Below are 22,963 nucleotides of genomic sequence, written 5' to 3' on the forward strand. Positions count from 1 at the left end.
GGGTCAAATAATCTGAAATCATAATCTGAATAAATACGCTTTCCATTGATGTATGGTTTGGACAATATTTGTTAGAGATACAACTATTTGAAAATCTGGAATCTGAGGGTGCAAAAAAATCAAAATATTGAGAAAATCGCCTTTAAAGTTGTCCAAATGAAGTTCTTAACAATGCATATTACTAATCAAAAATTAAGTTTTGATATATTTACAGTAGGAAATTTACAAAATATCTTCATGGAACATGATCTTTAATATCCTAATGATTTTTGGCATAAAAGAAAAATCTATAATTTTGACCCATACAATTAATTTTGGCTATTGCTACAAATATACCCCAGCGACTTAAGACTGCTTTTGTGCTCCAGGGTCACAAATGTATGTGCACCATGTCTGACGTTTATGAGGCAGCAGAATGCATGACAAACTCCAGATTTGCCTGTTAGTACTTTGTATTTATTTGTGCAAATGTTGCAGAGGTCTTGAGAAACAGAGGATCAATTTCAGCATTCATAAATAACATTCAGTTTGCATATTAAGTCAAAACCTGGATAACAATACAACACCCACATTCCCATTCGAACACAAAGTGTCCACACATACAGTAGCACATAAGTCCAACGATGAAGAACTAAAACATTACAGTATTGCTGCATTGAGAGTTAGTGCATTAAGACTGTTCCTTTACTAATTACTGATAGACAGCAGTGGGTCAGGAATGCAACGTGAAGAACAGCAGACGTGACGAGGTTTAGAGAGAAGCACTCAGATTAACCAGTTTACTTTTCAACTAGATCTTCAACACGGTGATCAGGGAACTCAGAGGCTTCATCTCATCCACATTAGCAGGTACTTGTGCACACTTTGAATCATGTTCAAACACAATATGTTACAAAATCATGCTGAAGTCCTTTTGGGAAAATAATGAATTACTGGTGAGAAGATTCTTGTTCAACATGATGGATCAGGGCTGCATTATAATGGTGAAATGGTTGATTATTTTGCTCAAAAAATATTCGCCGACTATTGTCTTTTTCTCTTTTTTACATTTCATCAGAATTATTGCACTTTCATTTAGCACAAATCAAGAGAATGTCAACTCGCATGGTTTCCTTGCAGATTTAGTTGCTGCAAGCAACACAAACTACCGTGTGAAAGAAAACAACTTTTATTTGAGCAGAATATCTCAACAGAGATTGCTAAACCGGTGTTTCCGTAACGCAGAGAAAGCATGTGTGAATGGTTGCCTAGTTGGGAAGATTAGTGTTGGCCATTATTTTCAATTGAAAGTAGTCTTGGAAAGTAGCTAAAGTCTGTCCAAAAAGTGGCTAGATTTGTCACTAGCTGAGTTTCCATTAACCTTCAAATTACACAAACTGAAAATACGTTAAATGGAAACACGTCAATTTCACAAAAACTCCCATGTATCGCAAAAAGTTTATCCGCTCACATGAGGTGGTTTTTCAGGCAATTCGAAAAAGGAAAATTTCATAAAACTCCTTTGATGTACTATAACCTCCAAGAAACACCTCATATGTGGTCGCTCTCAAGCATAAAAGGCTTTCCTTGCCATTAACGCTTGAATAACCCCTTATTTCCACTGCACACGTCTGTGGCGCGTTATGGCTCTGACACGGCCATGAGCTGATCACGGCCACTTTAGTAAACGCTCATGTTTATACCAGTCGCGCCTTTCAGAAGCATCCCAGAAGAGGCTCGGATCCACGATGCTTCGCAAAAGATAATGCCTCTGTCTCCTAAAAATAAAGGCTAATGCGGTGGCTACGATATACATAAACCTATCAACATCCGTTGCCATGACTTATCGTGAGAGCAAAAAATTGTTTTCGCAATAGTTTTTTATCGACATTTATAAAATATTGCAAATCTGTAATAGAAATGCATCATGATATTTTTGGGAAAAAAAGTGGCTTATAAGGTCTGAAAAGTTGATAAATCTAGTGACAAAGTCGCTAAGTTGGCCACACTGATTCAGTAAACCACTGGTCAGAGTTCATGAAAAGAGCTATGATTGGGGGGATTTAAACTCTTGACATCTGGCAACCGCAGAAATGAACAATAGTGGAGTCTTGATACCAATGTACGATAACGCAAATGACAAATTAAACTGAAACGTTTCAATATCACAGACTTTAAAAATGCTTAAAAATTTGAGAGGAACAGAAACCATGATCATGATTATAATACAATTCATCGTGCAGCCCTATGACGGATGAAGAATGATTGTGAGCTATATTCTCCAGGCATGCTCTTATTTTTGCATAAAGAAGATTGGTCCTTTGCTTACTGACGCTTGATCAATGCATCCCCAATGAGACCTAAAAGAGGCCAGAGAAATGGATCCCAGAGTTCACGTCCACATCGAGGACGACAGTGTTCTTGTTCCATTATTGCTGTTCTGATGAAGCTCATTTTGGAAGTCACTGTTAATATTGACAATTGTTTTAAAGACAATTGCTGTGCAGTTCACTCTTGAGACCTTTGTGCTTGTTTATATGGAAACACTTTACAAAGTTTTCCAGTCATCAATCTATTAACGGAAGTCCATACTTCTTATTTGCTCTCCAGGTTGCAGAGTTGATGGTATTTCTCTACAGAAGAATAATACAGCCGCCAGTTTCGTAACCTGGAGGTTTTTCTGGGAATATCATACCTGTTTGTTTGAAGTCACAACCAAAACTCGATGAATCAATCAATCTCTTGAGGACAAATTCAATTAATCCAAGAAATGCATTAACATGCACCCTTACAGGTCCGATTGCTCAGCGCAGAGAACTGAATTTTGGGTCTCTGTTCTTGGAGTCTTTCCGTCTTGAACTGTGGCTGTGATGAGGTCTTGGAGAGAGGTTGGAGGTTTTGTGGGTGGGATGAGTGGTTTGTTTTGCCTTGGATCTGTGGTGTGAGTGATGTTTGTGAGGGGTGTTGGTCGACTGGCGTCCTCCAGTGGTCTTGGGCGGCTCTGGGGCAGGTGACGGGACGATCTCTGGAAGAGTCTCCAAGACGGCCGGCACGGCTTGAGGTTTGGCCTGCGGACAGGAGCTCGTGAGGAGAGGAGATCGAGAGGCCGTTTCCAGCAGACCTTTGGTTCCCTGTGTGCACTGTGGAGGAAGATGGGAAAGATGGATGGAGAGTTATGATGGAAATGAAGAACCAGGGATAAGGGAATGGGTGTGACAAAGACAAAAATGGAAGTAGATTCATGTTAGAAAGAGTGGAAGTAATATATTTTGAGGTGGTTTAAAAGGAAAAGCTTATTTAGCTGAGCAGTAAAGCCACAGCCAATCAAATATCAACGTCACTGATGACTCATGCAGATAATTCTTCTTCTGCTATACAGAACTAAATATGACCAAATGAGTCATATTGAAGTGCTCGTATAAATTCTGCTAGGAGTCGACAATGGAAATTAACAGCAGCAAAATCATGAGATTTACAGATGAGGAGTCAAATCAGAACAGATTAGAAAAAAAATACTATCTTAAAGGGTATTTCACTGAAAAATCAAAATTATATGGTTATGTACTCAACCTCATGTTGGTTAAAACATATCTTTGTATCTCCCATTCAGTAAAGGAGATGTTTAGCAGTACTTCAAGCTGCTCTAAGTAGATGTGCTGCACAAAAACAAAACAAGGGCTCTAAAATGAGACTAATTAACCGCAAATGTGACAAAAAATAAATCTGCGCATGTCCAATTCACGCAAATGTGATTCTTAAAGGTCCACTATGCAGACATTTTAAGTTGTTGTTTGTAAACATTCAAACTTGGCCCCTCCTCATGGGTGGAACACCATAAGAAGCCACACCCCCTGTTGCTGACATCATCAGTGTTGCCAGATTGGGCAGTTTTGGGTTTGATTGTGTGGGTCAAAATTGGCTTGGGTGGGTGGACAAAATGTTGGCTAGTTTGGAAACAGTTTGGCAGTTTTTAATGTTTACATTTTATAGGCAAATAACTAATTTGCCTATAGACGGCAGATGTGATGATTCATGAGTGAAGGGTTTTTAACAAGGAATCAAATTTTTAATTTGTAGCTGTATATTCAAGTGATCACTATGTAAAAGTTTATATAAATATAAACAAGTTATACAAGTTGTAGCTACAGTAAAAAGTGAAAGAGCTGAATGTTTTAGGTGGGTTTTTTTTTAAGTGTGCAGGTTTTAAAGGGCTTTTGTGTTTAAAATCATTGAGCCAATCTGGCAACACTGGACATCACATCAGTTGCCAGAACACACACAGCCCAAATATTGCTTATCATGCATAAATATATGTAGATTTTTTTTTTATATGAATGAACAAATGACTGGCTGCAATTTTAGCCGTCTTCAGGCCTGTTTGCCTAAAACAAAAGTAATTATTTTTGTGTCGAGACAGAAGAAATTAGCGGAGCTTTCCAAGCTTCAGACAAAACAAGCTGTTCATTTAAACAATAAACGAAAAAGATTTACAAAAGTTTCGGTCAGCCTAGTGATTTAGCGGTTTGAATAATACCCACTCAGTCGGACTCCATATCTAAACCACTAAATTTTCTATATACAATTTGAAATAGACTGATGTAAGTCATTTCTGGTTATTTATTGACAATATTCTTATATGACAATGTGTAATTAAAGATGCATATTGTAATACATAATGAATCAATAATATGGTCTAAAGCATTTCTAAAAAAAAATTGTGTGAATAATGTAAATAATGCTTTTTTCTTGTTCCTCTCACAAAGCTATCATGTGGCCTCAAAACATAGATCATTTTGACTTACTGAATTTATTTTAATGATAATTTTACAGGAACAAGGACTGTAAAGCTTGAACATGCATTCATTGTATGGAAAACAAGAGCTTGGACATTCTGCTTAACATCTCCTTTTGTCATCCACAGAAGGATCTGGAACAACATGAGGGCATAAAAATGACTTATGTTTGGATGAATTCCCTTTAAGATTTTGGTCTATGGCATGATACTACAGCTTAACCAGACTGACTAAATCAAAGTCAAAACATATATACACAAACGAAACATGAAATAGTGGTTAGTGGTCAGAATGGGAGGAGGAGCAGTGCTGATGCTGTAAAACATCAGCACTATTAGCTCTGGCAGCAGCATTCATTCAGGCAGCATGCAGGCCGAAAGCACGTGGAGCCCATGTGACGCCACCTACAGGAATCTATCAGTGTGCCCCAAACACCCGCCTGAGTCTTACCAACCTCCCCACAATCCCCTACTTCTGCCCACTGAACCATCAGCCGGCACAAGACAGGGCGAAATCCAGGCAATCTTTCTCCTAAACAAACATGCACACACACACATATAGAGGACAAGGGTTAATGCGCTAAGACCGATAAGTGTAACAGCACTAATGTGCACTAATGCATCAGAACATGCTAGGAAAACATACGCAACTGTGAGTAAACAAACTCGATACCCACATACTCCAAACAACATGCAGGACAAGAATTCTGTGGTTTAGTTTGAAAAATATTTATTTAACATTAAAATGCATTTTCAATATATACAAGCACAAATATGTTCAAAAAGTACAAAATGTCAGCAATGTTCTTCATTTCAAAAATAAAATCAAATCATGGATTTAAACCCATGCATTCATAATACATAAAATCCCATAGTGAAATTTCCATGTCACATGCAACTATTTCACAATATATGCACATGCACACAGACACAACCACACGTCAAGTGTGAGTACCGGATCCCTACACTACTGTGCAGAGATGCATTAGCACCTTATTCATTTTGCCTGCATTTGTTTCTGTATCAAACTGATATTTTTCAATAGTTTAATAGAAGTCCTATTTAACCTGGCTATTTATTTTGAACTTCACAAAACAGGATGACATGGACTTTTCCGGCAAGTTACAACCAAAGAAATGTACAATAACACTAAAGTTGTTAGCTGTTGGTTTGTTTGTTCACTGATGAGAGGCACTTTTGTTTTGGTGACAAGTTCAACATCTGAGCATAAACCAATAAGATCTGAAAAAACGGCCACAAGTTTATCAAGTTGATAAACAGCCACAAGAAAATACAAAAACAAACGAGTTGCTTGTTTGTTTGAATCAAACAACCTGAATTATACAAAAACAAGCTTGAGTTGTTTTTACATGCTCAGATTATACTAAAAACAAACAACTTTAATGAAAAATAAACAGCATTTGCTTATCCTCAGATGTTTTTTAAGAGCACCATAATTGTGTGTCATAATCTCACAAGCCTTTGAACCTTCGAAGAGCTTAAAAAATAAACACCATCACCTGAAACTACAGCGTCTTTCCTGCTCACAAACTACCTAGTGTCACAGGAAGCCAAAAGTTTCATTTCCTTTTTTTGTAATTAGAAGATGCACGGTTGTGCACAGTAACCATACTAACCCCATACTAACCATACTAACCATTACACTCTAACCCACTGATCTACGAGGGAGTCAAACCATAGAGAATGAGTACATAAACATTAATTTCCCTTTCAAACTCAAAGTAAACAACACAAATCTCATCTATATATGTGACTTTGACCAAAGGCGGCACAGCCGTAACAGCTCTCCTCAACACCAAACAAATCTGAGACAGCTGCACTTGGCTGCAGCCCAGCAGTCCAAACGCTGTCTGACATCTAAATGAAGGGTGTGACCCATGCCAAAACGCATCAAACAACACAGCAAGAGGAGAAAATGCTGGCTTTGGATCAGACACAGGAAGTCAGGCTGTTGAGTGGCTCTGAATGGAGATGGCAGGTTGCTGTAGGGTTACGACCGGGGGTGGAGGAGGAGGAGGTCGGCCTGAGGTGACTGCTCGTCCTACCATGTTTATGTCGTTTTTAGCAGCCGGGAGTTCGATTTCCACAGGACTGGTCTGGACGGAGTCATCGGAGGGCACAAAGCCTCGCCTGTCAATCAAACTGACAAAACAAGAAAGGAGGCACAGGAATTACAACAAAGCCACAGTGATAAACAGAGATATAGTTTTCACTGGCATACTGGAGACCATATACACTCATCTACATACGTCTCACCTGGGTGACATGGGTCCACAGAGCACAGAACAGCAGTTTTTGATAATGCTGTTGTAACTGTAAGGATTTCCAACATCCTCATTTCCACTTTTCCCTGACCAGGAGCCTTTAATCTGTAATACGGACACAAAAATTCACATACAATCCATTAAATATTTAGGCCTACATCATAATAACAATAGAAAATATATATAAATTTGTATGTATTTTCTATGGTGGCACAACCAAATACAGAAATGCTCAAATACGCACAATTTGACCAAATACTTTGTATTTGTTTGTGTTGTGAGTATTTGCAGCACATTTCTGTATTTGGTTATGCAAGTATTTTCAGTGTTTCTTTATTTAGTTGCATTGTGAGTATTTGCAGCGTGTTTCTGTATTTGGTTATGTAAGTATTTTCAGTGTTTCTGAACAGTGTTTATGGCACATAGTCTTAGAGTCCGTACTTGACTAACTGAGGCCCAGGTCAGGAAGCAGACAGACCAACCGTCTGCTAGCCGCCTCACGTCACAGAAGTCAGTTAATTCTCAGCACATAGAGATTTCTTCACCTAGATATCACACTATAGAGAATGTGTCTGTTCCCTGAACTAGAAAATACAGAAAACGTCCAAACCAAATTAAGAGTAACAATTTAATTGATGTTCAACAAATAAAAAATGTTTACAATACAGAGAAACAGTTGATAAAACTTGGCTTTCTGAATATGAGGACCCTTTCTACAAAAGCACTTTTTGTAAATGATTTGATCAATGATCATAACCTAGATGAATGCATTACTTTAAATAAGTCTACCCCCCAAGATCACTGCTATAAAAATGAGCCACGTCCAAAAGGTAAAGGGGGAGGTGTTGCTACAATTTATAGCAATATTCTCAGTATTTCTCAGAGGGCAGGCTTTAAGTATAACTCGTTTGAAGTTATGGTGCTGCGTATAACATTATCTAGAGAAACACGTGTTAGTGATAAATCCCCTGTGATGTTTGTACTGGCTACTGTATACAGGCCACCAGGGCACCACACAGACTTTATTAAATAATTTGCTGATTTTCTATCTGAGTTAGTACTGGCTGCAGATAAAGTCTTAATTGTTGTCGATTTTAATATCCATGTCGATAATGAAAAAGATGCATTAGTATCAGCATCCATAGACATTCTGAACTCTATTGGGGTTAGACAACACGTTTCAGGACCTACTCATTGTCGAAATCATACTCTAGATTTAATACTGTCACATGGAATTGATGTTAGTGGTGTTGAAATTCTGCAGCAAAGTGATGATATCTCAGATCATTATCTAGTCTTGTGTAAACTCCATATAGCTAAAACGTACTCTGTTACTATCGTAACCTCGGTTCCCTGAGATACGGAGCGAGTACTGCGTCTTGTTAAAGACGCTATGGGAAAAAGCCTTTTTTCTCCTGAACGGAAGTCTTATTCAATCACACAGTGAAACTGCACGGCTATTGGTTCGTGCAGTGTGTGTAAAACGAACCAATGGGTCGGCAGCAGAGCTGCACGAGCCTATGGCGACGGAGCCCACCAGAATGGGTGGGGCTATCTGGCTATATAAGCGGCCGTTTCGCCATAGGATCCTCAGGTTACTTCGACTGAAGCGACGACTGAGTCGTGCAGCTACCTGGCACGGCAAAGTACGCAGTACTTGTTCTGTATCTCAGGGAACTGAGGTTACAACAGTAACCGAGTACGTTCCCTATCGATACTCCACTCGTACTGCGTCTCGTTAAAGACGCTTTGGGAACACAATTCAATCACGCCATGCCAAGGTAGAGGAACGACTGCCCAATGCACTTCCATAAGCATGTAAATGCTCCTAGGGAAGTGCAACAGTGTACTCCAGGCTAAAGCGAGCTAAACTCATAGAGGTCATACTCGGCCTGAGTGATCGTTCCATGAAACTCTTACATACTAGGTACTACTAGGACCGAAGTATGCAAGGACCCCACCAGAGAGCTTGAGCGCCTCGCGGTCAAGGATTGTCTGTCAGGAGTATTCCCACAGCATATAATCTATGCTCATCTAAGCAGAGAGGACCCTGACCTGTAAGGCTGGTACGTCCAGGTTATAAAACCTAGCAAATGTGGACGGTCGAGGCCCAGCCGGTCGCCGCACAAATCTCTGTAATGGACACACCGCTAGACCAAGCCCATGACGAGGCGATGCCTCGAATGGGCTCATACTCCAATGGGACATTGTAGGCCCAAGGAAGAGTATGCCAGCTTAACAGCATCCACTATCCACTTCAGCGCTTATTAGGCTACGTAGGCAATAAAAGGCTCATTATAATGATTTAAATGGTTTATTAATAAACATGCGATTAGTCGACTAATGCTTCAAATGAACGACTACTAGTTGACCAGAAAAATCCTTAGTCGAGGGCAGCCCTACTAACAAATAAGCAACACACTAAGTTTATTCATTTACGACAAAGCAGTGCAATTCAAATGGTACAAAAATGTATTTGAATTACATATAAATTATCTTAAATTTAGGCCTAAATTGCTGAGTGTATTAGAGGTAAAAACAACATTTACACCTCTTAAGTTATGAAAGGTAAACACTTACATCCTCATTGGTAGTAAGATTTGCAGCCACCAGGTATGTATGGAAGCCTGAGAGGCCCAAAATGGACCAAACTGAAAAGAAGCAAACCACTAACTCAAGAGCAGTGAAGAAAGTAAAGGAAAACTTCAGAATTTGCACCAATAATGAATATTAATAGCACACAGTACAGGAATATTCTGGGTTAAATATAACTTGATCAACAGCATCCTTTTGACTAGTCCCTCGGTTTGTACAAACATTGCACTTATGATGGAAGTGTAGCAAAGTGCTGAGCCCTGCATATGACATGCAGAGGGGAAAAAAACAACAGATTTTACGGCCATGGATTAGGAATAATTCCCTTGTTTCAGTTAAATCATGGCCACAGATTAACTAAACTAAAGGGAATGATCTATTATAAATCTATTTTTCCCCCCACATGTCATGTGCGGTACTCCATACCGAAGTGTTCAAAGCAGAAATGTGACATTTTGGGTGACTGGAACAATTCATTCAGAGGCACTCAAACGTGCATTGTAAAAACCACTATGAATATACTAGCTATATAATATTATCAAAAATCCTGCATTTTACATTGCTGTTGTTTTTTTCCAGTATGAAGACTTGCCCCATAGATTTACATTGTAAGCACATTATTACAAACCGACTTTATTTGTTTTTATAAACTGAGGCAGAAGTTGACATTATTTTCTGCATCCATTTCTTGTTCACTGAACTTCACTTGCATTTAACCCAGCACATTCCTTTAAAGCAATAACAGACTTTTTGCAAGTTAAACATCTGAAATCGAACAACAAATAAAAGGATATCTGGCAGGACTCGCTTGGAGAGCGAAAACCAACCCATTTCCTCCTTGTGACCCTATAAAAGAGAGCATTAGTCACTAAAAGCTTTTATCAGATCTTAAGCCATTTAGGTCCAATAAGAGATTCAATGCTCATTTGGCATCTGTGCTTGCCTTTATAAATACAGCATAGTGCAAACAAACCAACTCTGATTAAAAAGAGCCGATGTAAACACTACCACTCTATTATCTGGACACATCTGACTAAATTAAATGGTTCATGCTTAAAAACTGGAAATTAGTTGTGTCTAAATTGCTCCAATTTGGAACAATGTTATATGTGACCCTGGAGCACAAACCAGTCTTAAGTCGCTGCGGTATATTTGTAGCAACAGCCAAAAATACACTGCATGGGTCAAAATCATGGCATTATTATGTTTCTTTTATGCCAAAAATCATTAGGATAATAAGTAAAGATCATGTTCCATGAAGATATTTTGTCAATTTCTTACCGTAAATATCAAAATGCATTGCTAAGAACTTCATTTGAACAACTTTAAAGGTGATTTTCTCAATATTTTGATTTTTTTTGCATCCTCAGATTCCAGATTTTCAAATAGTTGTATCTCGGCCTATTGTCAGATCCTAACAACCCATACATCAATGGAAAGATTATTTATTCAGCTTTCAGATGATGCATCAATCACAATTTTTTAAAACTGACACTTATGACTGGTTTTGTGGTCCACGGTGACATATTACATTTTCTTTCAACTATTGTTGCTGTTCAAACACATCCCAAGATGCACCTCATGAAGTTATAAGTTACAGTATCATTCAAAAGTTTGGGTAGGTATAATTTTACACTAAAAACAGTAATATTGTGAAATATTACAATTTAAAATAACTGTTTTCTATTATAATATATTGTAAAGTGTAATTTATTTCTTTGATCAAAGCTGTATTTTCAGCATCATTTCTCCAGTCTTCAATGTCACACGATCCTTCAGAAATCATTCTAATATGCTGATTTACTGCTCAAGAAATACATTTTATTATTAGCATTTTTAGGAAAAGCATGATTTATTAGGATTTTTTTAGGATACTTTGATGAACAAACAGCATTTATTTGAAATGGAAATCTTTTGTAACATTCTGGCATGGATTAAAATATTAAGAGCCTGATTATCTGTGAGAAATAAACCATATCAACATAAGAAAATGTTAAATTAGATTGACTTCCCATGGCATGTTGAATTAGAACATTGTCAAACTATAGCCTATAAGTGCCTAAATAATATAAAATACATTACATATATATCCTATGTAAACAAGAAATTGTTAACTATGATGTTACTTTATTGCAACAACTTTGCATAGATGACAGCACAAAAGACCATTTCACAAAAATTAATATAAAAGCAAACAAACAAATAAAGTGAGCATGACCTGGGACTCTACTTAGCAGTTCACACTTCAACCCCACCAATGTTCAAACCAAAACTACGCCCTTGTATATATACACAAATAGCTCATAAACAGAAAGTGATATGACCTTCCTGAACGGATGTTAAATTCACACACCACTCAGCGATGTATATATTTGTTTGAGTTGTCAAGGAAAATGAAACATACTTAGAGCCAGATGTGTGGTTACACAAGCGAAGATGAAGGCCGTGAGGAAAGACAGCGAGACGATGAAGGTGTAGAAGAAGCGATAGTTTCGTTTTCCCACACAGTTGCCGACCCAGGGGCAGTGATGATCGAAGCGCTCTGTCAAACACACACGACAGCAGGCCGTCACACAGCTCGTGATTTATTACAGCGGGAATTAAACTAATCTGCTGGCTTAAGAACAAGTGAGAACTTCAGAGATGCAGACCGCTTCAAACGCTATAAATAACAGCTAAATCTGAGAAAGATAGCATCCTACGTGGATTCACAAGCAGGAGAGTGTGAAACTGCACACAGTAAACACTGGCAATTCATTCTGAATGTTAGGAGTAACCACATTAGTTACATTTTCTGAGCAGTGTTTGCCTATAAAAAAATACAAAACACAAGAGCAACAGTGAAGAAAAAAATTATCAATTTTCTTCAGAGGAATTGATTTTTTAACTAAATTACAAGCATTTAAAGACAGAGCTACTGTGAGCAACAGTGTTGTTAATCAACGGTATATGCATTTGTTGAAACCAACGGATTTAAATTTGATTTGATGCTTCACGGGACTGTACTTTTCCTCATTAAAAGCCATAAAACTACACCTTTTTGAACCTTTGTTTCATTTTCAGACACTCAAAGTATGTGGTTTTGGTAACATTTTAGATTAGGGAACAAATTCACTATTAACTAGTAGCTGATCGCATAGTGCATTGGTTTGATTAATGGCTTCCAATGCTTTAAACTAACTTTTTAAAATCCCTATGGGAGAAATGAACAGAAAAATACTTCAGGAACAAAGACCAATAAAAAAAAGGGGACGGGCACAAGGGCTGCACAATGAGCAAAAATGTGTTTTTGTGATTTTTCCTGATAAAAATTGTATAGCTATAAATGAGGGGGAGGAAAAAAAATAAAAAAATAATGATAATAATAATGAAAAACATGAAATACTACTACTGTGATATTTTACAGTAAAACAAAATAATAAAGTATATAAGAAAACACAATATATTTTATTTTACATTACTTACAGGGTTAGTTCACCCAAAAAGGAAAATTCTGAGACAAATTGTTGAATAACGTTTTTTTTTTTTTGCGCACAAAAACTATTCACATAGCTTCGTAAAATTACGGTTGAACCCCTGATGTCACATGGATTATTTTAACGATGTCCTTGCTACGTTTCTAAGCCCTTGCTGTCTATGGAGGGTCAGAAAGCTCTCAGATTTCATCAAAAATATCTTAATTTGTGCTCTGAAGATGAACGAAGGCTTTACAGGTTTGGAACGACATGAGGGTGAGTAATTAATGACAGAATTTTCATTTTTGGGTGAACTATCCATTTAATGTAAAGTTATAATACTAGTATTTATGTCCGTCTTCATTTTCAAATGTTCAGTTCAACCATCAAACATTTATTTTGATGGAAAACAGCAAGGAGCCTTAAAACACCTCTTGTTGACAGCTCCTCTAGACGATCGGCACATGTTGCGTTCACAAATGCGCGTTACTCAAACTCAGAGCAGATGCAGAGATGAGTTCATACGAGCAGCATTTCCTGCGAGACGCTGAAAACACTGAGAACGAGCTGCTCACGAGTAAATAAACACAGTTCTGCTCTTCACTCTGAAACACGCCGCACATATAATGAATCAACTACAGCTTTGCAATTTCATAATCCCTCTAAGCCATATCGCATTTCCAGTTTTTATTTCAATTAATCATGCAGCCCTAACAGGCATCAGTGCACACACACTGCTATGTTGCTCTAGTTATATCTGAGCGTTGCTCCTGCACATCAAACAGCGTTAATGCACTTTGACTGATGAACTGATATGAATTTAAAATAATGCATGAGTGCAATGTAAGCAGCTTTAGATAAAAGCATCTGCCAGATGCATGAATTTAAATGTTAACTTGTAACCTTTAGTATGAGCAATAGCGATAATGACACTTGCATTAGCAATCGCCACTAATAATTATCATTAAAAGCAGCCTTAGATTTGCTGTACATTTCTGGAAGCTCCTCTCACCCACACAGTTGTCACACAGGCTGCAGTGGGAGGTGCGCGGCGGCCGGAAGATCTTGCAGGTGAAGCAGTACTTGAGTTTAACCACCTGCTGATTGATGACGACCTCCTTCGTGCGCGGCGGGGGGCGGTAGGATGAGGACGAGCCCGTCGGGTTGTCTGCGAGAGAGAAAAACACATTTCCAGCAGAGGATGAGATGTCAGGAAGGAATTTCAATAACAAACATTAGAGAAAACAACTCAACTCTGCAGCTGGGATCATTTTGATTATTAAAGGCTCTTGAAGTTTAACAGAGTTTTCTCTAAACAGCTCAAACACTTCCTGTCTTTTGAAATTAGTTGAGCACTCGCTCTAGAACAACAAAACCACTGGCGCAAGGGAGAACTGCTTGTGTTGCAAGCTTGAAAAAAATCAATTTAGTGTAATCATTGGAGCAATGCGTTATTTAAAGGTGCTGCTTTCACCACTTCACATGAAAAAAGATACATTAAGAATATGCTGCATAAAAAGCATTAAGGAGGCAATCAAAACAACCTTGTGACTTATACAACCGCAAAGTCAATATAATAATTCCAGATACAGAGTAAACGCATCTGTTAAATAAATGCATACCACCTTGTTTCATATGGGCTAAACTCATTTTAAACTCACTTCTTGTAATATTTTGCTATCATGATGAAAACAGAGGTGTGTGATCACCAGTTGATCAAAGCAGACACACACACACCTACACTAAATTTATTCTAACATGTGATTATAACGATGGCAACAGATGAATGTAAATATTATCCCCTCAACAAACTAAAGCACACTAATAGTTCAGAGACTTGCAAACAAGGTTTGGCATTCGACTGCGCTGATTTTTCCACTGTGCTTCTATGTAAACATGTGTTGCATCTTTTGCAGTCTTGTGAATGGCACACAATGGTTTAAAACCCTGGCACATGGCAATGTTTAAAAAAAATAAAATAAATTGCTACTCAAACACTGCTTTTTTTAAATTCCACTCCACTGTGTCTCAAAACACACACACACACACACACACACACACACACACCGATAATTAAGTTGCTTCTTTTAATTTAAGAACACTGCAAAAGATGACACCCATTTAGCAAAAAGCAGCGAATTAATGACCCCTTAGAGCCGGTTCACACACAATGAGTTTTTGCAGTTTTAAAATCGCAGATGCATGAAAGCTGATAGGAAAATAAGCGGATATTTTATTCAAAATTTTAATTTAGAATTTGCATTGTTTTTGAATGTGAACATACACTGTAAAAAATTACCGTGATTTTAACGGTAAAAAAAACTGTGAAAATGTTACAGTAATTGGTTAACGGTAAGTTCCTGTAAAGTTTACAGGGAAAACCCATAAACTGAAAATTCTAAATTTTGTTTGAATTTGATGTTTTTTCTTTGAAATAACTATGTTTCTTCTTAGTTTTTTTCTTATCAGGGTTGTATGTTACATCTAATGTTGTTAAATTAATGTTTATTGCATATTTCAGTTTAATGAGTCTCACCATGATGGTGTTTACTGCTTGTGTGAATGACACTGTGCACTTTCTATACATGTTATTGTTTAAAAGCTGCTTGTGATGGGCTCGGGTTCAGCATGTGGCTCTCATCACCACCTGCAATTGGTGGTTATGAGTGTATTTCAAAAGTACAAAACATTATATCAGTTAATGAAATTACGGTATTTAACTGTAAATATAAGTTAAAACCTAAATTGTAGTTACCGTATTTTTTTACGGTAGAATTCCGACAACCACAGCTGCCGTTTTTTTTACCATAAATTTTACGGATTTTTTTTTTTACAGTTCATTTAATTTGCAATGTCTCTCACATGGCGTTCTAAAAACACGGCACATAAATTAAAAAGATGTTTAAAAGGACACATTTTAAAAACCACTACACTGCGTCTCACAGTTTTGCATTTAAAGACACAAGATTAAAAAAAAATCATTTAAGGTCTACAGATAATAGTTTTAATTTAACGTTGCGTCTGTTAATGACAACTGCATTTTTGGAAAGCTGCAAAAGATGTGAAAACTGAGTGCAATGGTCAAAGACATTCATTTAGTGTAAAAACAGCAGTGAAAACATGTGAATGACCCCTTACAGCCGGTTCAACACAGCATTTGTGCATATAAAAGTCTAGAGGGGTAAAAAGCAAGGGTAACACTTTATTTCAGATCTAGAGACGTGTTCCTAAAAAGCTGAACTTATTTGACTGCATGTTTTTAGAAGGTCTTGTCATGCGAGACGCTGCAAAAAACATACGGGCAACAGTCAAAGACATCCATCTAGTGCATGTTTACACAAAGAGAAAGAAGTGCAATGCAATGCAAAAACACGTTGTGTGAGAACGGCCTCTAATCTGTGATTTTCTGTCTGTGCACTAATTAGGTTTTTTGTTTGTTTGGTTTGTTTTTTTACATGCTTTACTGCAATCCAGTCAAACACAGTACACAGTGATTGATCCTCAAATGCTCTCAAAAACAAACTCGGCTTAATATCTGCCCCATGGATATCAATTCTGATTTGAAATTTCCACTTAAGTTCAGCACAACAGATATAATGCAAATGGAAAATTTGCAGATCAGAAATAGCATGCATCACAGATATAAAACATGACAAATACACACAAACTAAGCCTTTCTTCCAGAAGAGGTCAGAGGGGTGAAAGCAAGCCAGACTGCTATAAATTTGTCTTGAAACACACAAAAAATACTGTCACAGAAAAAAGATACATCATGCACTTCTCCATTTCCCAGTTCCTCACAAACACGTCAGTCTGAACCACTTAAGAAGAGCAGAAATTCAACTATTATGCTTATTTTTATTATTATGAAAACTAATAACTGCAGACCGCTTCAGCTCTCTGACTGGCAGATTATGTTCTTGTTTGGAGGACATCTAAAATAATGGACGAGTCTGCATCGCAATCATGTGACCTTGGTCAGAGAGATACAAACCTCTCAGTGCAACAACCAGACGTGAATGTGCTACTATTGAGCAGGTGAAGATCGCATTTTGAGTCCTGGAGGAGTGTGTGTTCATGACAATGATCCTGTCATGTGACAGTCATCCTGTCAGAGCCGTCCTGTGTAATTAGGACAGAATGTCCTCTAATTTGTCATGGAGAAGAAGAGATGGCGGCACGTTCAGAGCAGTTCAAAGGCTTATTCAGGGCCGTGGGATGCGGCTTTCTCTGTTAGAAGCCAAAATTAAAAAGATTTCCCAAATCAAACCAGCTCAGGCACATCTCTCAAACAGGGTTATTATTTACGTTTATGCTTTTAGCAGACACTTTTATCCAAAGTGACTTACAACAGGGGAAAAGAGTCAACGATATCCATAGCACACAATGCCAGATTTGTTAGACAAGATTATTATAGATCTGCTTTCCAAATCATGGTCACATTAGCAAATATTTTGCTCAATTTTACAAACAAAGGTGGTCCATTTTTCCATTATTAGCGCATTATTAGTGTAGCAATGCATGAAACTCTGGTCAAAAACTGGTCAACATGGCAAATTTGAATGTTAAAAGTTTAACAAACTACTAGAATCTAATGTAAAATCCATTCGGTCAATGATTTACCTCAGAAAACTCCAGATCGTATGGACTGCTATTGAGACGACTATATTTTACCAGCAGAATTTCATTACACAAAGGTAAGAGTGACTGCAAATTTACAAAATTTTGTAAAAGATGAAAACTTGTAAAAGAGTTTGCCAGTTTTGATATCTTAAAATGCGGTCACATAGGCAAAATTGACAAACTTTTGCAGATAACAGGTCGACTGTCTGTTGTTAATATGTGACCCTGGACCACAAAACCAGTCATAAGGGTCCATTTTTCAAAATTGAGATTTGTACATCATCTAAAAGCTGAATAAATAAGCCTTCCATAGGAAAATATTTGGCCGAGATACAACTTTTTGAAAATCTGGAATCTGAGGGTGAATTAAAATTCAAAATACTGAGAAAAACACCTTTAAAGTTGTCCAAATTAAGTTCATAGCAATGCATATTACTAATCAAAAATTAAGTTTTGATATTTTTACAGTAGGAAATTTACAAAATAAGTTCATGGAACATGATCTCTACTTAATATCCTAATGATTTTTGGCATAAAAGATAAATCAATCATTTTGACCCATACAATGTATTGTTGGCTTTTGCTACAAATACACCCCAGCGACTTCAGACTGGTTTTGTGCTCCAGGGTCACATATGAAGTTCACACAGAAGTCACTTTCAAACCAAGCAGCTTTCAGATGGTCAATGCAGCAAACCCACGCAATCCAATTTATTTCTGTAGATGATAACTGTATGCAGTATACAACATATAGAGTGCACTATGCAGTGTGCTAGTAATCCGGAGACGTGTGGATGAGATGTGTGCTCCCTCACCGATCTGTTTCTCGATGTCTGCGGCCTCCTCTGGTGTGGCCCGGGGCAGAATCCCTGGATCCGTGAAGCTGGTCTGGAGGAGAGAGATGATCACAAACACAAACAGGACCCCTCCGATGGCCGGGATGCAGCTGGTGAGGTGCTTGGCTAGGAACGGGCAGCTGGAACCACACAACGCTTCAATTAGGAAAACATTGATTGTGGAACAAGGAGGCTTTAAAATACTGTGCTGCTCCATTAAACTGTTCCATTCCCTGCAGCTCTGCGGATTCCCGATCCCACATCTAACGCTAAACAAACACCCTATAAAGAGAACGAGCAAACTGATGTCTAAAGTGTTGCAGAGCATTGCAAATAAACATCATAATATAAAGATTTGAACATTAGAATCTGGGTTTCTACTTAATGTGCTGCATCCACAGGGAAAAGCTTTACAATTAAATGAGCCACATTTAAGTAACCATACACTGTTAATTAAGTCCTAAAAGTGGCCTCAATACAAATAATGTCCTGAGAGAGACATTTCACAAGCAGATTCATATTATAATCTCTATTACTGGATAAATCAGAACAGGGAGGCACACTTTGCTCCAGTGAATATATACCTAATAGTTCATTCTCAGTTTAATAATCTTGCCTACTGAATATTTAGTTACTATTATTATAAATGGAACAATTGCATATAGGGTGCATATAACATAGAAATGAGCTATAGTGGGGGGGGGGGGGGGGGGGGGGGGGGCACATAAAGGGGGTAAGTTGTCACAACGGAAACCTACTGTTTATCTTGCAGTTGCTGTTCAATATTATCTTCATTATGTAGTTTATGCTTGACTTAAAAATGAAAATACTTTCATTTCTATTTCCTTTTCTTTCTTCTGTGAACACAAAAAGATTTCTTGAAGAATGGGTAGGAACTGATTACATGTAAGATTACATAATCAGACTTTAAACATCAGTAGTCAGTATTTGTAATTAGATTAGATTACATAAAATACTCGTATTTACATGATAACATTATTCACATTTCACATAAGAGCAATAAATTATTCATTATGTACTCGTCCTCCTTGATTCTTCTTCTTTTTATGTGTATTACCTAAAAAGTATAATGCATTACATTACACTTTATAATGTACTTTGTAATCAGTAACAGAATACAAGTAATCCATACAACGGACTGCAAGTAATCAACCCAGCACCGTTGGTAACCAAACAGTTTTGGACAGACAGACAGACAGATCTTTATATTAGTCACACACACGGAAGTCATGCACTTTTATAATGACATGAGGGTGAACTAATTATGACAAGTGATTGAACTGTCCTTTTAATTTGTCACGTGCATCACGGAGACGTCTATCTGACGTCTGCAAGACGTATTTTTTAGAGCGTTTGCAATACGTCTATAGGACGTTTCCTATCAGATGTCAAATAGACATACATTAGATGTCTTTAAAATGTTTATGATTTAGAATGCATGTAAAACTGACATGTAGGTGTGCTATCTAGCTTTAATTAACCAACACGTCCTAATTCAAGGGCATTTTGAAGCAGGTATGTAAACCCAGATAGCACACGTACGTCTCCAAGATGTCTGTTAAAGATCTCTTGATCTGGAAAGCATCTGCGGTCTAAAAACGTCTGGCAGACGTCTTTCAGATGTCAGTTTTACATGCATTCTAAATCATAAACATCTTAAAAGACATCTAATAGGCATCTGCAATGTCTGCAATACGTATTGTTTAGAGTGTTTGCTCGTCTGTCATACGTCTATAGGACGTTTCCTATCAGATGTCAAATAGATGTATATTAGATGCCTAAAGGACGTTTATGATTTAGAATGCATGTAAAACTGACATCTTACAGACGTTTGTAGACAGCAGATGTTTTCCAGATGCTTTGCAGACATATCTAGCTTTAATTAACAAACACGTCCAGATTCAAGGGCATTTTGAAGCAGGTGTAAACAGACATGAGATGCACCTGTGACGTTCCTAGGCTTATACTACAGCGTCCTCATGCTTTCAGTCAGCACTTCTCGCTTCGATGGGCTCGTGGCCACGCTGTATGCCAGCCGAAGGCAGCAGACTTACTCGAATATGAAGAAGAGTCCGCTGGTGAGCAGGATGAGCCCCAGAGTGAGCGGCAGCACGCCGCTCTGACGCGCCACGATGATGCGTCCGTCACAGCAGAAGCGGTTTTTCCCGGGAAACACCTCCCATTTTCTCCGGACTCGTTTGGGCTTGTGCTCGGGCAGAGGTCGCGGCGGAGGCGTCGCGAGCGCCTGCGGATCTATTTGCTGATATTCGCGGGTCTTCATCCTTCGCGGCGCTCAGGGTCCATCAGACATCAGCTGCTGTGCGGAGAGATGTCGCGCAATGGCGTCATTCCACGACCGCGTCCCAATTTATTAGCGAACAGATCGCAATTCGATCGGTGCGCGACGAAACGCGACGGATTTACCAGCACGTGACGGAACGCGATGTGCAGCGGCGTCCTCTCTACATGCTTCAGTCCCGTGGTGTAGTGATAACGCGAACGCACGCCGCGCGAGCATCAGTGTTTACATGACGAGCGCAATGAATGAGGATCTGCGCACAGAAGATGCTTGCACACAGGATGTGACGCTACAGTCCTCAGACGCTCTTCACACGGCAGCAGGCTGCGTAATATCGCTCATGCCATAATCTTTTGAAAGCTTCTCATGGATTATCCATCAATGGTGTTTAGCGTGTCATTCTGACACAGAGATCAGTGGCATTCAGTAATATCCACCCACCCATCCGTCCGTCCATCTCTGTCTGTCTGTCTATCTATCTATCTATCTATCTATCTATCTATCTATCTATCTATCTATCTATCTATCTATCTATCTATCTGTCTGTCTGTCTGTCTGTCTGTCGACTTGTTTAGTGTTAAAAAACTTGTATGATTACAGTGCCTTGCGAAAGTATTCATACTTTCAACTTTGTAAATTTATTAAAAATGAGAAAAACTGAAATAACTAAATTGCATAAGTATTCATACCTTTAACTAACTATTTAGCTGAAGCACCTTTACAGCCTGAAGTTTTTTTTTTTTTTTATTGCCACAAGCTTTGCTCATCAACATTTGGCAATTATTTGCCATTCTTCTCCTCATCGCTTCACGTCTCAAGCTCTGTCAGGCTGGATGGGGGCAGATGCACATTTTCAGGTTTCTCCAGAAATATTTGATTGGGTTCAAGCTCAGGCTCTGGCTGAGCCACTCAAAGACATTCACAGAGTTGTGTATAAGCCACTCTTGCTGTGTGCTTAGGGTCATTGTCCTGTTGGAAGGTAAACCTTCTGCCCAGTCTGAGGTTCTGAATGGTCTGGACTCAGTTTTCATTAAGGCTATCTCAATATTTTGGTGCATTGAGCTTTTCTTCTTCTCTGACGAGTCCTTCAGTCCCTGCTGCTGAAAAACAGCCCCACAGCATGAGGCTGCTACCGGCACACTTTACTTCTGGGATGGTACTCTGCAGCTGATGAGCAGAGCTGGTTTCCTTCAAACATGATGCTTGGAACTGAGGTTCATCAGACCCTTGAATATTATTTCTCACAGTCTGAGGGTCCTTTAGGTGCTTCTTTTGTAAATTCCAATGTTTTCATGTATCTTCACTGAGGAGAGGATTGAGTTTGGCCACACCGCCGTAAAGCCCAGATCGGTGGAGCGTCGCAATGATGTTTGTCCTTCTGTAGGTTTCTCCTGTCTCCACATATGATCATGGAGCTCAAGTAGAGTGACCATCAGCTTCTTCGGCACCAAGGCTCTTCTCCATCAATTGCTCAGTTTGGCCGGGAGGCCAGCTCTAGGAAGAGTCCTGGTTGTTTCAGACTTCTTCTATTAAGGGTAACAGAGGCTACAAGCTTCTGTGAAACTTCAATGAAGCAGAATTATTTTCTGGACTCTTCCCCAGATGTGTGGCTTGATGCAATCCTGTCTCTGAGCTCTACAGCAGTTCTTTTGACTGCCTGTAGATTGGTTTAAGGGATTGGTTTTTGCACTGATATGCATTATCAGCCGTTAGACCTTTGATTAAGATGTGTGTACCTTTCCAAATCACACCCATTCAATTGAATTTGCCACAGGTTAACTTCACTCGAAGTGCAGTAACATCTACAAGCAATATGAATGCTCCTGAGCTAAATTTCAATTGTCCCAGATAAGGATATGAATACTTATGCAATGGAATTATTTAAGTTTTTATATATATATATAGAGGTGTATGGAGTGTAGAAAAAAAAAAGTAATTTAAAGCAGTTTAACATAAAATAGCAACAAAACGTGGAAAAATAATTAAGGGGTGTGAATACTTTCGCAAGGCACTGTAGTTCTTGGTCATTTTTAATGTTTGTCTTTATTATTTTCATCTTTTCCTTTTCTCAATACTAA

General features: G+C 38.4%; 1 protein-coding gene across 1 annotated transcript; it reads right to left on the minus strand.

Moving 5' to 3' along the window:
- Nucleotides 1-2,783: 2,783 nt before the first annotated feature.
- LOC306885132 (palmitoyltransferase ZDHHC18-B-like) lies at nt 2,784-21,168 on the minus strand (the record flags this gene model as incomplete). The annotated part of the gene is made up of 9 exons (XM_079441480.1): nt 20,641-21,168; nt 18,545-18,705; nt 14,119-14,274; nt 12,056-12,193; nt 10,432-10,497; nt 9,637-9,725; nt 7,049-7,161; nt 6,838-6,934; nt 2,784-3,119 (listed from the first exon to the last, which is right to left on the minus strand). The coding sequence occupies exons 1-9, from the start codon at nt 20,865-20,867 to the stop codon at nt 2,784-2,786; spliced, it is 1,383 nt and encodes a 460-aa protein (XP_079297606.1). The 5' UTR covers nt 20,868-21,168.
- Between the last annotated feature and the right edge of the window lie 1,795 nt (nt 21,169-22,963).

Source organism: Barbus barbus (genome assembly GCF_936440315.1).
Source record: "Barbus barbus genome assembly, chromosome: 19".
NCBI classification, from domain to species: Eukaryota; Metazoa; Chordata; class Actinopteri; order Cypriniformes; family Cyprinidae; genus Barbus; species Barbus barbus.